General features: G+C 40.0%; 1 protein-coding gene across 1 annotated transcript in view; it reads left to right on the top strand.

Annotated features, from left to right (window-relative positions):
• The window catches only part of bsna (bassoon presynaptic cytomatrix protein a), a 146,978-nt gene that overhangs the window by 35,930 nt on the left and 98,082 nt on the right, over positions 1 to 12,966 (top strand). Inside the window, exon 5 of the mRNA XM_046055670.1 lies at positions 7,996 to 8,454. Within this exon, the coding sequence (XP_045911626.1) occupies positions 7,996 to 8,454 (459 nt within the window). The remainder of the gene's footprint in view (positions 1 to 7,995; positions 8,455 to 12,966) is intronic.

Genomic DNA, 12,966 nt, shown 5'->3' with positions numbered 1-12,966 from the left:
AGTACTACTTTGTGTTTCTGTTGTATTTCAAAAAAAAAAAAAAAAAAAAGACATTTTGGTAAGATTTGCAGATTGCTTATTTAATTAAGCAAAGCAAGAGCAGCCTTGGTCCTCACCAGCCAATGCCTTTGTAAACTTCATGTATTATGTGGTTTATAATGGACTGTGGTGCAGAAACAGAGGTTTACATTTTCCTGGTATCTGTTAGTGGTCATACTTGATGCACTAGATGTGATAGTTTTTGAGATGTTCTTCATTTACTTTGGTATGTCAGTCCAGATGAGCCAACCCTCCCAAGATGTAAAATAATGCATTACAGGAGTATGAGACATCATGTAGCACTTCATTTCTTGAAGTAACACTAATGTTCAAAAAAATATGGTGTTACTGAATAATTAAGTAAATATAATTTCTTAATATATCTATCTAAAGAAACCTGATTTCTTGACTGGCTGTCAGTGCCAAATCCGTACCGGCAGCAAGATCCGCTCTGCACATGCACAAAAGTGGTTCTGTCAGTCAAAGAAGGTAACCGCAAATCTGCCTATTCAAAATGATCCAAGTAATAGTTAGCCGGTCGACATGCATACAATCGCTGACTTTTGGTTTTGGCACACACCCTGACAGTTAGGGTAAGGGTAAGATGCTTTGGGAAGCTGGCTGTCAACGCATTTTATACTAACGTAGCTAGCTAGCTAACTAGCGATCCTGATCAGAGCCAAAATGGTGCTAGCTACCTAGCTAGCTACCAGTCTAGACAAGGGCGTCTCATTCAGAAGCACCCGGAGGCGTCTCATACGGATGGCAATGGGTAACTTTTGCATCAAATAACGCTAATAAAGCGTAAGTATTTGATGCCCTGAGATGAGAACATACAACAACACACGAATAATTATGAATAGGCACATTTGCGGTAACCTGCTTTGACAGACAGGTCCACTTTTACGCATGTGCAGATGGCAGGCAGCACGGATATAGTACCTGCACTGGCAACTCTCTGCTATCTCACAGATGTCATCTTTGTCCTGTCTCAGGCACCGTAGCTATACAACTCGCTTGGATAGGGGAGGGGGGGTGCAATATGTCATTCAAACTTACACACTTGACCTTTAAGGACATGATGGAAAAAACTTTTTACTACCTTTTATACTTAAAAAAATATATATATTTTAAGTTAAGTTTATTTTTTTATTTTTTTAGAATTGCTACTAGTTCTGCATACCTTCGACTACATTCATCATTTCAGCTTTAAACTGTTGACAAATCCTTCAGGTATTAAAGTTGTATTCAGCTTTTTCATATATTTAATACCTTTTTCAATATTGCTTTTAAAGTTTTATGGGGTTTTTTCAGCTCTTTTTTGCTTTTACAATGGGTATGTATTGCGTGAGTTAGAGTGCATGACCACAATTTGAACTCTTCCTGCATCATTTTACACCAGAAATGTAGAAACTTTTGTTTTGCTATCTCACATGGGTTTTTTTAAATCCATCAGATTTATAGATTTAGCTCTGTGCACTTCCAAAGGAGTGACAGGCCATTCCTGCATTGCCGGCCATTATGAATTCTCATCAAAATATCTGGACAGTTTTTACCAGTTTTTAAACTTTCTGAAGGGCTCACTTTTTTACTTCATCCATACAAATAAAATATCAAATTGTTCACAAATCGGTTGTGTTGATTGGCTGATTATACAACAAAGCACTTTTATCTGTGTTGTGACTGGTGACCCAGCAGTTGCTAAGTTTCAGAGGCTGCAAGGTGCATGGTAGAGAACTGCGTGGGACTATTTTGTTGATCCCGCCCCTGCCCTCTGATTTTGTGACCATTACCGCCTGCTCCTGCAACATGTGTATCCACTCCCGCCCGCACCTGCAAACATTGTGACATGCACAGTAAAAAAGGGACACAAATGTTTGGACTATGCTAAACGTTCAGAAAAACCGACATAAATCATTGCATTCATTTTTGTCAATAAGAACTGAGAAGTTTACCTAATTTCAGACTTGCCTTCCTTTGGTCTTGTATTGTATAAGCCCATGTGACGGAAGCCAGCGAGGATGTGCAGTGAGCAAACCTCACTCCCGACACGTTAAGACATGCACTGGTGACTGACGCCAGTGGCCACGGGCTTTACCCTCCTCGTCAGCATGTCCACCTCCCGTACTTGAGGTCGCTGGTTTGGCCCTTGCAGTATGTTCTCTGGATTCACTCACTTCAATCTTCTTTTTAACTTTGTTTGTTGACTACATCATATCAGTGGTACTGCGGGACCCGCAGTATATTTTCTAACAGCCCGTAGCAGAGGTAAAACCCCCCCCGCTCCCGCGCGATTTGTGTAGGGTCCCGCGGGATCCCAATCCCAATGCAGCTCTCTAGTGCATGGTTCACTGCTTTTTCCCCCATCAGCTTAATTAATGAGGGAAATTCAAACCCACATATTAATACACATTGTCTCACACACACACACACACACACACATTCATACCACACATACACAGTCACAGCTGCACCTCAGCTCCAGCTTTGTTCCCCTCCCGTGCTGCACTCTCTGTTAGTGTGAGCGAACTCCTTTTTTTTCCTTCTCTTAATTCAGTCTTTATATTCAGCCAATGACTGCCGCTTTAGAACTTAATTTTACACATAACTATATCACAATTTGATCGAAGACTACATCAGAGCCATCTTTTACACTATAATAGTCCACATTAACTATTTTATCAATGTATATTCATTCTTCAATCAACTTATTATACTTTTTTGTATCACCATATCAACTCTATTTATCTATTATCATAAAACTTTATAATAGTCTAGTATTAATCAGGTATTTCAACTATTATTATACAGTTATTATCAAGTGGTCATATACATGAAGCTTCAAGACACAAATTTGATTAACTCTTGGTATTATTATTTTAGGCCTGAGTATTCAATTTCTTACACAATTTTAACATTTATACACTTTAGTTTACACACAGCTATCAACTCTATTGTTAGCAATATTTACATACACATAAGGTTTTCTAATATTCTGACTCCTTACGGTCCCTAACTCAAACCCAGTTTTATATTACATAGGCCTTTTAACTCTTTTATCTCTTATGTAGACCGTTCCTTCTTAGAACGCAATTTTACCTACATAAAATGCCTCAATCCACTTTTAACTCTAATTTTAAGCATGCAATATTCTCCTAACTTGCTGCAGTCCTATTCAGGCTCCTAGTGGTTGCGTGAGACAGTACACTTCCCCATGCAGGCCTAACCGACCACTGAAACACTCCAACACTCAGTTGAAACCTTACAATATAAGTCTGCAGTATCCAAAAGCGCCTGTGTATTTCTCTCTTTTCTCAACTTAAATGCTTTTTACTCATTTGCCTTAATGAGCATGCACTACCTATCTCGAACAGATAATTCCTCGCCTTTATCTAAGCAATCGATTGCTTCTAATCTGCCCCTCTATAGTTTCAATCACTTAATGACTTAATAACTTAAATCAAATTAGCTAGACACACAATGTGTAACTTAACTAACATGAAATACACAGTTTAGCACAAACACTACAGTCACACTCATACAGAGCTCCTGCCTGCATCAACCATATGTTTGCACCGATCCTTGAACCACCAGTGGTTCTTAATTTGCATACAATTCAGATTATTATTTTAAATTTTTAGTGAATATGGTTCAGTTCATTTTAGCAAATTTGGTTAAACTTTTAACAATTGCCATACATAATTTTTACTAGGTTCAAGAGTGAGGAAACTTTCAAAAACTTTACATGGGCGGAGAATCCTGCACTCAGACACACTAATATGCTGCTTATCTTTTAATATGCACGCATGTGTCTCTGAGACACAGGTTATTCATCTTGTCAAAGTCCTCCGGCTCCTACTCAACTCTCCTGGTGCGGCGCGGCATTATTGACGAAGAAAAGTTCGGGGCTAGGCCAGTTAAAAAAAAATAAACTTCTCTCCCACTTTAAGAATAGTAATACTAGTCAATAACTAACAGTCCAACCTTATATTTATAATAACTTTATAATCCTCAATCTTCTCCTATTTAGGTGGTTATCTTTGTGCAATTCCCGCCTTTTTTCCCTAATATGTTTTTAATTCACTGGAACCTTCTACTAGGGTACTTTTCCCACTCCAAAATCTTCATCCTTGGTAATTTTCTATTGTGTCATATTGTGTAATTTTTCATCTCTGGCCCTGCAAAACTGCTTATCATATTGACTCGGCAAATAATGGTGAATAACACATACACACAGTAAGTGTAGAGGGATCATGTAGAGAGAATTATTCAACCTTAAATTACTAACCTCAATGATCATGCCAGACTTATCATTAAATCAAACGATAATATGAACTGTAATGTCAATAAATACTTCCAGAATATACACAACAGTCTACGAGGCAGGAAAGTTCCACTCTTTGCCAAGACACAGGAAGTTGTTGTTTCTTCACTGTATATGCTCAAATCTGTACCACATTTTATATGTTTGATAAAAGTCCCGCCCTGAACACATCTACAAGCTCATATTCACTCATAGTCATAATGCCACCTTCTGGTGATAGGGAGTGACTACTTCTATGCTGTGATGAAACGTTTAACTTTGTGATTGATGATGGTACCACCCCCAACACATCTACATGCCAATATTCTGCTGTAGCAGGCATTTTTGGTCATAGATTCCCCTCTATTGGTGCTTTGGGGGCATTACATGTTATGTGACCACACACGATGAAAGGAAAAGTTTAATAACACACCTTAAGCATTTTATCTTAGTAAGCCAGTGGTTAAGACATTGCCCTTCAGATCCAAATATTGACAGATAAATTCCTGGTCAGGGTGTTGTAACCAAAAGGAATAAAACGGAATTGATAAGTGCGCTGAGCAAGTATGTGGCATGTTATGCATTCTTTAAGCTGTAGGTGGCGCTACGAGATTTTTAGCATAACGTAGTATACACAGTGGTATATGTCGCTCAAATCTGTACCAAATTTTACACGTTTGATAAAAGTCCCGCCCTGAACACATCTACAAGCTCATATTCACTCATAGTCATCGCCACCTATTGGCAATAGGGAGTGAGAGGTTGTTGTTGTTGTTGTTGTTGTTGTATTGGCTGATATGGTTTGGGGGCGTGGTTGTGGAAAATTGGCTCAATAGCGACCCTTACAAAATTTCAACAAAGCAGCCCCTGCCGTACGTTTTACCTAGCTGTACGAAATGAAATGTGAGAGGCTGATGTATCATCTCTAGACTTAAAAATAAGTCTCTTGGAGCCCTACCCTAAACCCAACAGGAAGTCGGCCATTTAGAATTATTTACGAAATTTTACCCCGTTTACACTCTCCGTACTTTAACGAACTCCTCCTAGTCTTAGGATACTCAAATCCAAACGAAAGTTTGCACACACCTAAGGACTGGTGGGAAATCCAAAGTTCTGCAGTGATTGGGGTCAAGCTTGGCCAGGGGGCTCAATAGCGCCCCTAAACAAACAATATGTTCTGGACAAAGTTCCTTTGATCTTTATTGAGATTTTTTGGGATTATTGCTCTTATTTCAAAGACCACATTTCTGCTTTTTTATGACATTTTGGTCAACAGGAAGTCAGCCACTTTGCACTTCCTGCATCATTTTCAATATTTTAAACATGTGTTTGAGGCCTTTAGGATGCTCAAAGAGCCATAAAACTTTGCAGCCAGACTTATATTGATGTCATGTTTGGGACTTTGGATTGCATGTTGTCTCTATAGCGCTCCCTTAAGGCATGCACGTCAAAAGTGTTGTTTTTTATTATCTGATATGGTTTGGGCGCATGGTTATGGAAAATTGGCTCAATAGAGCCCCCTACAAGATTTCAACAAACCCGCCCCCACCGCATTTTATGCCTAGCTGTACAAAACATGGGGGGCTGATGTATCATCTCTAGACTTAAAAATAAATCTCTTGGAGCCGTACCCTAAACCCAATAGGAAGTCAGCTATTTTTAATTATTTACAAGACCTTTCCCCGTTTACATACTCTGTATTTAACGAACTCCGACTTCAAATGTGGGTAGTGCCATCTTAAGAGCCTTTGGGGAGCAATTTGGGATTCGCACAATCCACCATGACACCCCCTCAAAGCTGCTATCTTTCTCATACGACATCAGATCTATGATGACGCCACATCATCTTCTGCCAGTACACTCTGCCTCACTTCCAACAGCTATAAACACAAACAGAACAGACAATCAATACTGCAGCCTTACAAGGCATGTTTTCATTGTCATTTAAGTTTGTAACTCACGTCTGCTGCAAAGCAGACAGCATACAGTTAACGAAAATAATAACAGAATGAAACAGAAATTAACTATAAACTATGTTTCATTGAGCAGTGTTGACGATGAATCTGTCAGAGATCAAAAGTCTCACGGCCTGGGGGGAAAAAACATCTCATTGAAAAATAATGTCACATTGTCCAACTATGAATCTAATCCAACAAATCGTACCTGCTTCCTTCTCGATCGACACCGGGCAGAACTCTTATAGGGTGTCGCCCCAACAGAAAGATCTGGTCGACTGTACCAGAAGTTTCTGTGTACTGTCTCATACTGGGCCTCACAAGCACCTGGAAAACAACATTTTGTGCTATAAATAAATAGCTTAGCCACAGTAAAAATACAACCACCACCAGTATGATATTACATTGAACAGAATACAGCAGTTTGGTCACGTTCAAGTTACAATTAATAACTTTTATAAACTTTTATCGACAGTGCACAGCCCAGCAGCAACTTAACCTCGTAAACGACCAGACTAGATATGTAAGCAGCTTAACTCACCTTCAACACCAGACAATATGAATTTAGAAAAATCAGAAAGAAGCATTTATATGTTCAAAAGCTTTCTGGATGGAGGAAGGGTAAAATAAATTTTAATTTTTTTAGTTTGGAAGTCTCATTTTCTCCTGCTTCTTCTTCTGGAATATTATTAGCAATTCGCAAACAACTAATTGGTGTATTAGCGCTACCAACTGGTAAGGAGTTTGGATCAAAGGATTAGGCTTTATTTTATTTATACATAAATAAATAAATAAAATTAACTCATACCCTCTCAACCATACTGTTTAATCTAAGATACTGAAAAACAATTCAAGTTATTAATTAATTAATTATTATTAAACCAAAGTGTACTTTTATCATTCTGAGGTTTTGAACCAGCTGCCTTCTTTCATCCTCATTCTTCATATAACATGTTCTACTGTTTCTTCTTGCCCACAGTAGTCACAACAGCTTAAGTTATGTTTGCCTATTTTGAAGAATGTGCTGTTTAGTCCAGTGTGTCCAAATCAAGTCTTGATATGATTGTTTGGTCTCTCCTGTTCCATCCTGCACATCTCATTTCTCTGTACTCCGTAAAAACACCTCCAATTACTTCTGCCACCTTTCATTCTCTGTTTAGTCATGCTCATGATTCTGTTTTACTGAAGCTAACACATAGAGATAGAAAAAGGTGTCACCTCTGACCAGTGGGGGCATACCTGATTTGTATTTGTATAGCTCACAGCATTTTCATTTACATCTGAAAGCCTCCCCTAGACCTAGGGGAAGGCGGGTCATGGGGGCAACACTGACAAACAAAATCCACGGCAATTACCGGCAGTTTGACTTTTTTTCTTTGTCACTATGTTGCACTGTTTGCATTTACACACACTAACACCCTCTCACGTGTACCTGGGTGCTGCCCAGTTTTGCAGTCTTTACTGTTTGCTGTTGAGCAGTGATAGCTGATAATTGAGCAGCTGTTGCATTTTTGACAGTCATAGAATTAAAGCCAGCAACTTGAAGGAAGATTTTGGAATTTGGGAAGGAAATAAAAACTGTGTCTCCAAATATGTTGGACCAAATTAAAGCAACAATATGATAACAAAACACTTCCGTACTATTGTGGAATACTGGCTGGTTGTCATTAACTTGCTTTTGTCCTCTCTGTTTTTCAGAAAAAGGAGTGGTTATGTCTTAACTGCCAGACCCAGCGGCTGATGTCCATAGGTGACATCAATGATCCTCCACTTCCTGTTCCTCATCCATCTCCTAAGCACCAGCCAATGGGCTCACCCCGTCACCAGGCACCAACCAGTCAGCAAAGCCCTCTCCACAAACCCACCAATCAGCAGGGTCCCAGGCTTGTCCAGTCGCAGATGCAGAAAACCCATGAGGGAACAAGTAGTGGCAGACCGTTTGCACCCACTGCTGCCAAACAACCGACCAAAACCAAGACAATAACACCAGCAACAGCATTGGTACCAACCACAGAGACCCAGAAACAGCCGAATCCCACAGAAGAGAAGTTCAATACTGAGCCTGAGAACCATTCCGGCAAAGAGGCTAAACCCTCCCAGAAGAAAGGAGAGCAGATCACACCGATCAAGACTATTAAGAAGTCCAGGCACTATGATGTAAGTTGGATGTTTTTTTTGCCACTTCACTTAAATCCAGTGCACCATGTTGTTTAGCTATGGAAATGGACCAAAAGTAAAACAAATACAGTAAATAATGGACAAACAGAGATGCAATGAAAGGAAAATACAAAAGAAGATGAGGTTGATTTTCAGTGAATATTATGTGTAAAACATAATAGCAACATACAGGGCTATGTACCAAGAATGCTGTGAGTATGTTTGCAGGTTAAGTGAGTATGCATGGCTGTTTCAGCACAGCCCTGCTTTACATTCATACAGTTTCTCCATCAAACTCAACATTCACAATCAACACAATCAACCTCACATTCCTTGTAGCCACAATATGGGAAAAAATAAATAAGAGTGCTGTAATCCAGATTATATTTATATAAACTACATGTCAGGGAGAAAACACACAGTACAGTATGCAAGTAGGACTGTACCTAATGTATTTTTTTTCTTTTTCTTTTGAAGAGAAAATGTTATAGTCACTACGTAGATTTGAAATAGGACAATACAAGCCACAGAGCTTGAGGTTCTTGCCTGGTTTGGATAAAACAATAATAAATGCTTGCTCCATTGATTTTGGGAGTCTACCTGCTTCTACAGCAAAATTAAACAATGTGACCATAGGTTCTATCAGTTTGGGACTAAACACCTTGTAGAATTCCATAGGAAATCCCTCATAGCCTGGTGATTTTCCTGAGGCAAGCAAGGTAATAGTATGTAACACCTCCTCTTTTGTAATACTGCCCTCTAGTCTCTCCTGATTATAATCTGACAGCGCAGAAAGATCAAGCTTGTCTAGAAAGTTTGTGCTTGCAGTGTTACATCCTTACAGCATATATAAGGACTGATAGAAGCTCAAAAATGCTTCGTCAATCTCACTAGGATTACTGGTAATTGTATTATCATATGTGTCACCCCCTATCATTGTGTAACAGCCCCTGCGTTGCCACATATCTCCCATAAGGGTCTTTAGTGACCACATGTACCTGAAATAGGACGTTCCTATGGAGCAGTATAGCCACTCCCCTAGATTGGGATGAATGTGATGAAAAAATATTTGGCTATAGCCTCCCTGTTTCAAAATGATACGTTCTTTGTCAGATGTGTCTCTTGCAATAAGGCTATATCAATACTATGTTGTTACAAATAATTTAGTATATGTTTCCTCTTCACATAATTGTTTACACCCCTCACGTTCCAAACCAGATATCTATACCCCATTCGTACGACCACTCATACATATAATGGCCTCACACGCAAATATCACAAGCCCCTCCTTTTCCTGTATTCTCTGAGTTTTCAGGTACACATACTTTGATAATTCTAATAAATAACAATTCTATTTCATCACATTTCTATTGAACTGTGGAACCAAACCTCTTTCCCCCAAACTAAAGAGGTATACCTTGGAACTAACAGAAACCCGTAGTGTTGTAGAGGCATTTCAGAACATGTGAAGTCAGCTCAGCTCTCAGTTATTGTAATGTTAAATATAACCTTCTAAAGGCTCAATTTGACTAATTATTAGACAATTATATATTTCCACATAATACAAGAACATAAATTTAAACAACCATGGCATTAACAACCGCTCCAGTGAACTCTCAACCAGTCTAATCCCAAGGAGAAAAATAAAATGTCCCTCCCTGTCCACCTCTAATATGCAAAAGCTTTTAGCTTATACCTTCACTTATTGTTTTCGTGGTGCTATTGCCCTCACCTCTGCTGTGCCCTCTCTAGATTAGTCTAAAAGTCAATCAAGGTTAAAGACTGCAATGATTTGTGTGTGTTGTGTACCATTAGATTACACACAGTTCTTGGAGATAGATCATATCCATGTTGAATATCCAATCAAAATATGTCCTGGTACTCCCTCCCTGCAAAGGAATTGCTTTGCCCCTTCTACCGAGTCGAACACCCTCTTTGCACCGCTGTAGGTATCGACTTTCAGGGTCGCTGGATAATACATACCCTGTCTCATGTTGGCCTGGCAGAGCCGGCTCTTTAGTGAGCTGAAAGCCATTTGTTTCTTGTGTAGAGTGGGAGATACAGTAGGTCAAGAAATGTCATTATTTTGGAGTTGCCATATAGAAGCTCTCTTTTCTTCTGCGCAGCCTCTAGTATTCGAACAGTGTAGTGGAGAAAATTTATCACAAATGCTCTTGGTATCCCACTTTCCGGTGGCTTCCTCCAAAGCGTGCGGTGGACTCTCTCTATCTCCGGCATGCCAGGAAGATCCAGTGTAACCATTTTCCTAAAAAAGGCAATGCTACCTCAACTCCTTCTGGAAATCCAGCAATCCTCAGGTTTTTCATTCTCCGGCGGTTCTCCTGGTTGTCAAGTTGCGGCCTCAGTTGAAATTCAGCCTGTGGGTGTTTTCAACCAGCTCGTCAAAGTCTTGGTGTAGACTGGTGAGTGACTGCTGCAGCTCCGTGCATTTTTGCGCCAGTTGGGTTGGTGTGTCTGCATTAGATTGTAACTTCCCCCCCACACACACACACACACACTTCTCAATAGACACATCTACTTGGTTGAGACGGGTGCCAATGCTTTCTGGATCATGCCAGTCATCTTCTCCATCTCTCTCACAAACCAGACTGCAGGTTGGGTGTCCGAGCAGCTGCCAGAGTTTGAGAGCACTTTGCCACTAGCAATGCTAACGTTAGCCAATACAGTCTCCTCATTTTTCTTTCTCTCCTCCATCTTTTTAGGTGGCATTTGGCAAGTCTTATTTATGTCAGCTTCTCCGGTGTTTGGCAGTGTATAAAGTATCAGAAACTCAGTTGCAAAATAATACAGGTTAAATGATAATGATGAGGTGTGGTGAGACTTCTATAGCAGGGATTGGCAAAAAAGTCTGGCATCGGGCCAACGTTTTTTCAAGTCATTAGATGGCGGGCCAGAACATAGTCAATTTATCATTTATAATCCACCGTTTACTGTGTTGCTTTTTAGCTCAGTCAGTGGTGCACAGAACTCCTGTTGGTTGTATGTTCAATCCCCACTTGTTGCTAGTGTTATTTTTCTCCCCTTTCAACAAATTGATTATGAAGAGATCGTTTTACATGTTCACATTAAGCACATGCAGGAGTGTGTTTCCCCCTGCGATTGGTCCACATCATCCTATGGACGCTTATTTTCAATTTCCGAGTAGGCCCATCTCCAAGCAGAGGAAATTCCTGAGTTTCTCATTCAGGGGAATCTGATGTCACATTTTCTGACGGCTTTTTCAGCAACACAGCAACACTCCCAACTGATCACATATTGACGGTTGGTCAAGGCTCTTTGCCATCGTTTTGCAACGTACTGGGTACCATTTTTGCGTAATATTTAGACATTTAAGGCTCCGCGGTCAAGTTAGCAATGCTTAGCAACAACAAATATGCAACATCCAGTAAAGCTAACTTTTCGAAATTTTCTGAAACGGCACGTTGTTAAAGTTGTGAAAAGTTTAGGCTACAAAACTACTTTGTGAAGGTTAGGAAAAGATCATGGTTTGGGTTAAAATACCTATGGAGGTCAGTTAACACATAAGTTAACTTACGTTACTAGCGTAACTTACGCAATTTACACGTAACTTAAATAAATATATTTAATGTTGACTATTTGTTTCACACAGGACACAAACCCAGGTCTCCTGGTTCAAAGTCGGGTTTCTGGCACCTCCAACCACCCCAACCTCTTCCTATACCGTCAAAAACTGACGCTGCAGGGCTTCCCCCAATGCGTTGAACTGTGACGCTAGGGATCCCCCGTGCGTTACAAACTGACGCCGATGGGTCTTGGACCATGCGTTCATATGTGACGAGTTGTGGAGTGAGAACGGGTGGTTTTCAGAGGTGTGTCAAGCAAGCCAGAGACTTCCTTCAAAACTTTTCAAAGTAAAAGCTCTCAATTAAACATGACATAAAGTTCTGCTGCAATGACATTCTCATGCTTTTATTTTGTAGGCACAATCACAAGAGGAAATGATTATGTGAGTAACTTTTGCTGTCATGACTGATCTGTTTTGGGTTTTTTTTTGCCGATATCAAAGTAAACGGTCACGGACCTGGTATTACTGCTGGCGTGCCAGCTTTGGCCTGTGGGCCGCCTATTGCCGACCACTGCTCTAGAGCATGCTGCTGTTCACTCCGCTGCCATAACCGGAAGCCTTTGTCCAACTTTTAATCGCCACTGGGTTTAGACTGCACAGCGAAAATTTTAAGTGGATTAGACTAATTCCAAAGGAGGAGTTTGTTAAATTATGAAATATGTAAATCGGCAAAAATTAGATCCAACCATTAAATCCAAAATGGCTGACTTTCTGTTGGGTGTTGGGAATCTCTAGAAAAGGCTTTTTTTGTACATTTGGACATGTACCACAGAAAATTGGTACACATTGGTGAAACTTTGGTCGGGGCTGCTCCCATAAAACAATACATAAATTTTTGCCTCATCGGATGTGTGAGCGAAGTGTGAGCAGAGTTTTTGAGCTGTTAGACCGCCAAAAATGTGATT

The sequence above is a fragment of the Micropterus dolomieu genome, linkage group LG08, assembly GCF_021292245.1.
Source record: "Micropterus dolomieu isolate WLL.071019.BEF.003 ecotype Adirondacks linkage group LG08, ASM2129224v1, whole genome shotgun sequence".
In the NCBI taxonomy this organism is placed as follows: domain Eukaryota; kingdom Metazoa; phylum Chordata; class Actinopteri; order Centrarchiformes; family Centrarchidae; genus Micropterus; species Micropterus dolomieu.
The sequence above is the reverse complement of the archived record's forward strand: the minus strand, read 5'-3'. Positions and strand labels throughout refer to the sequence as shown.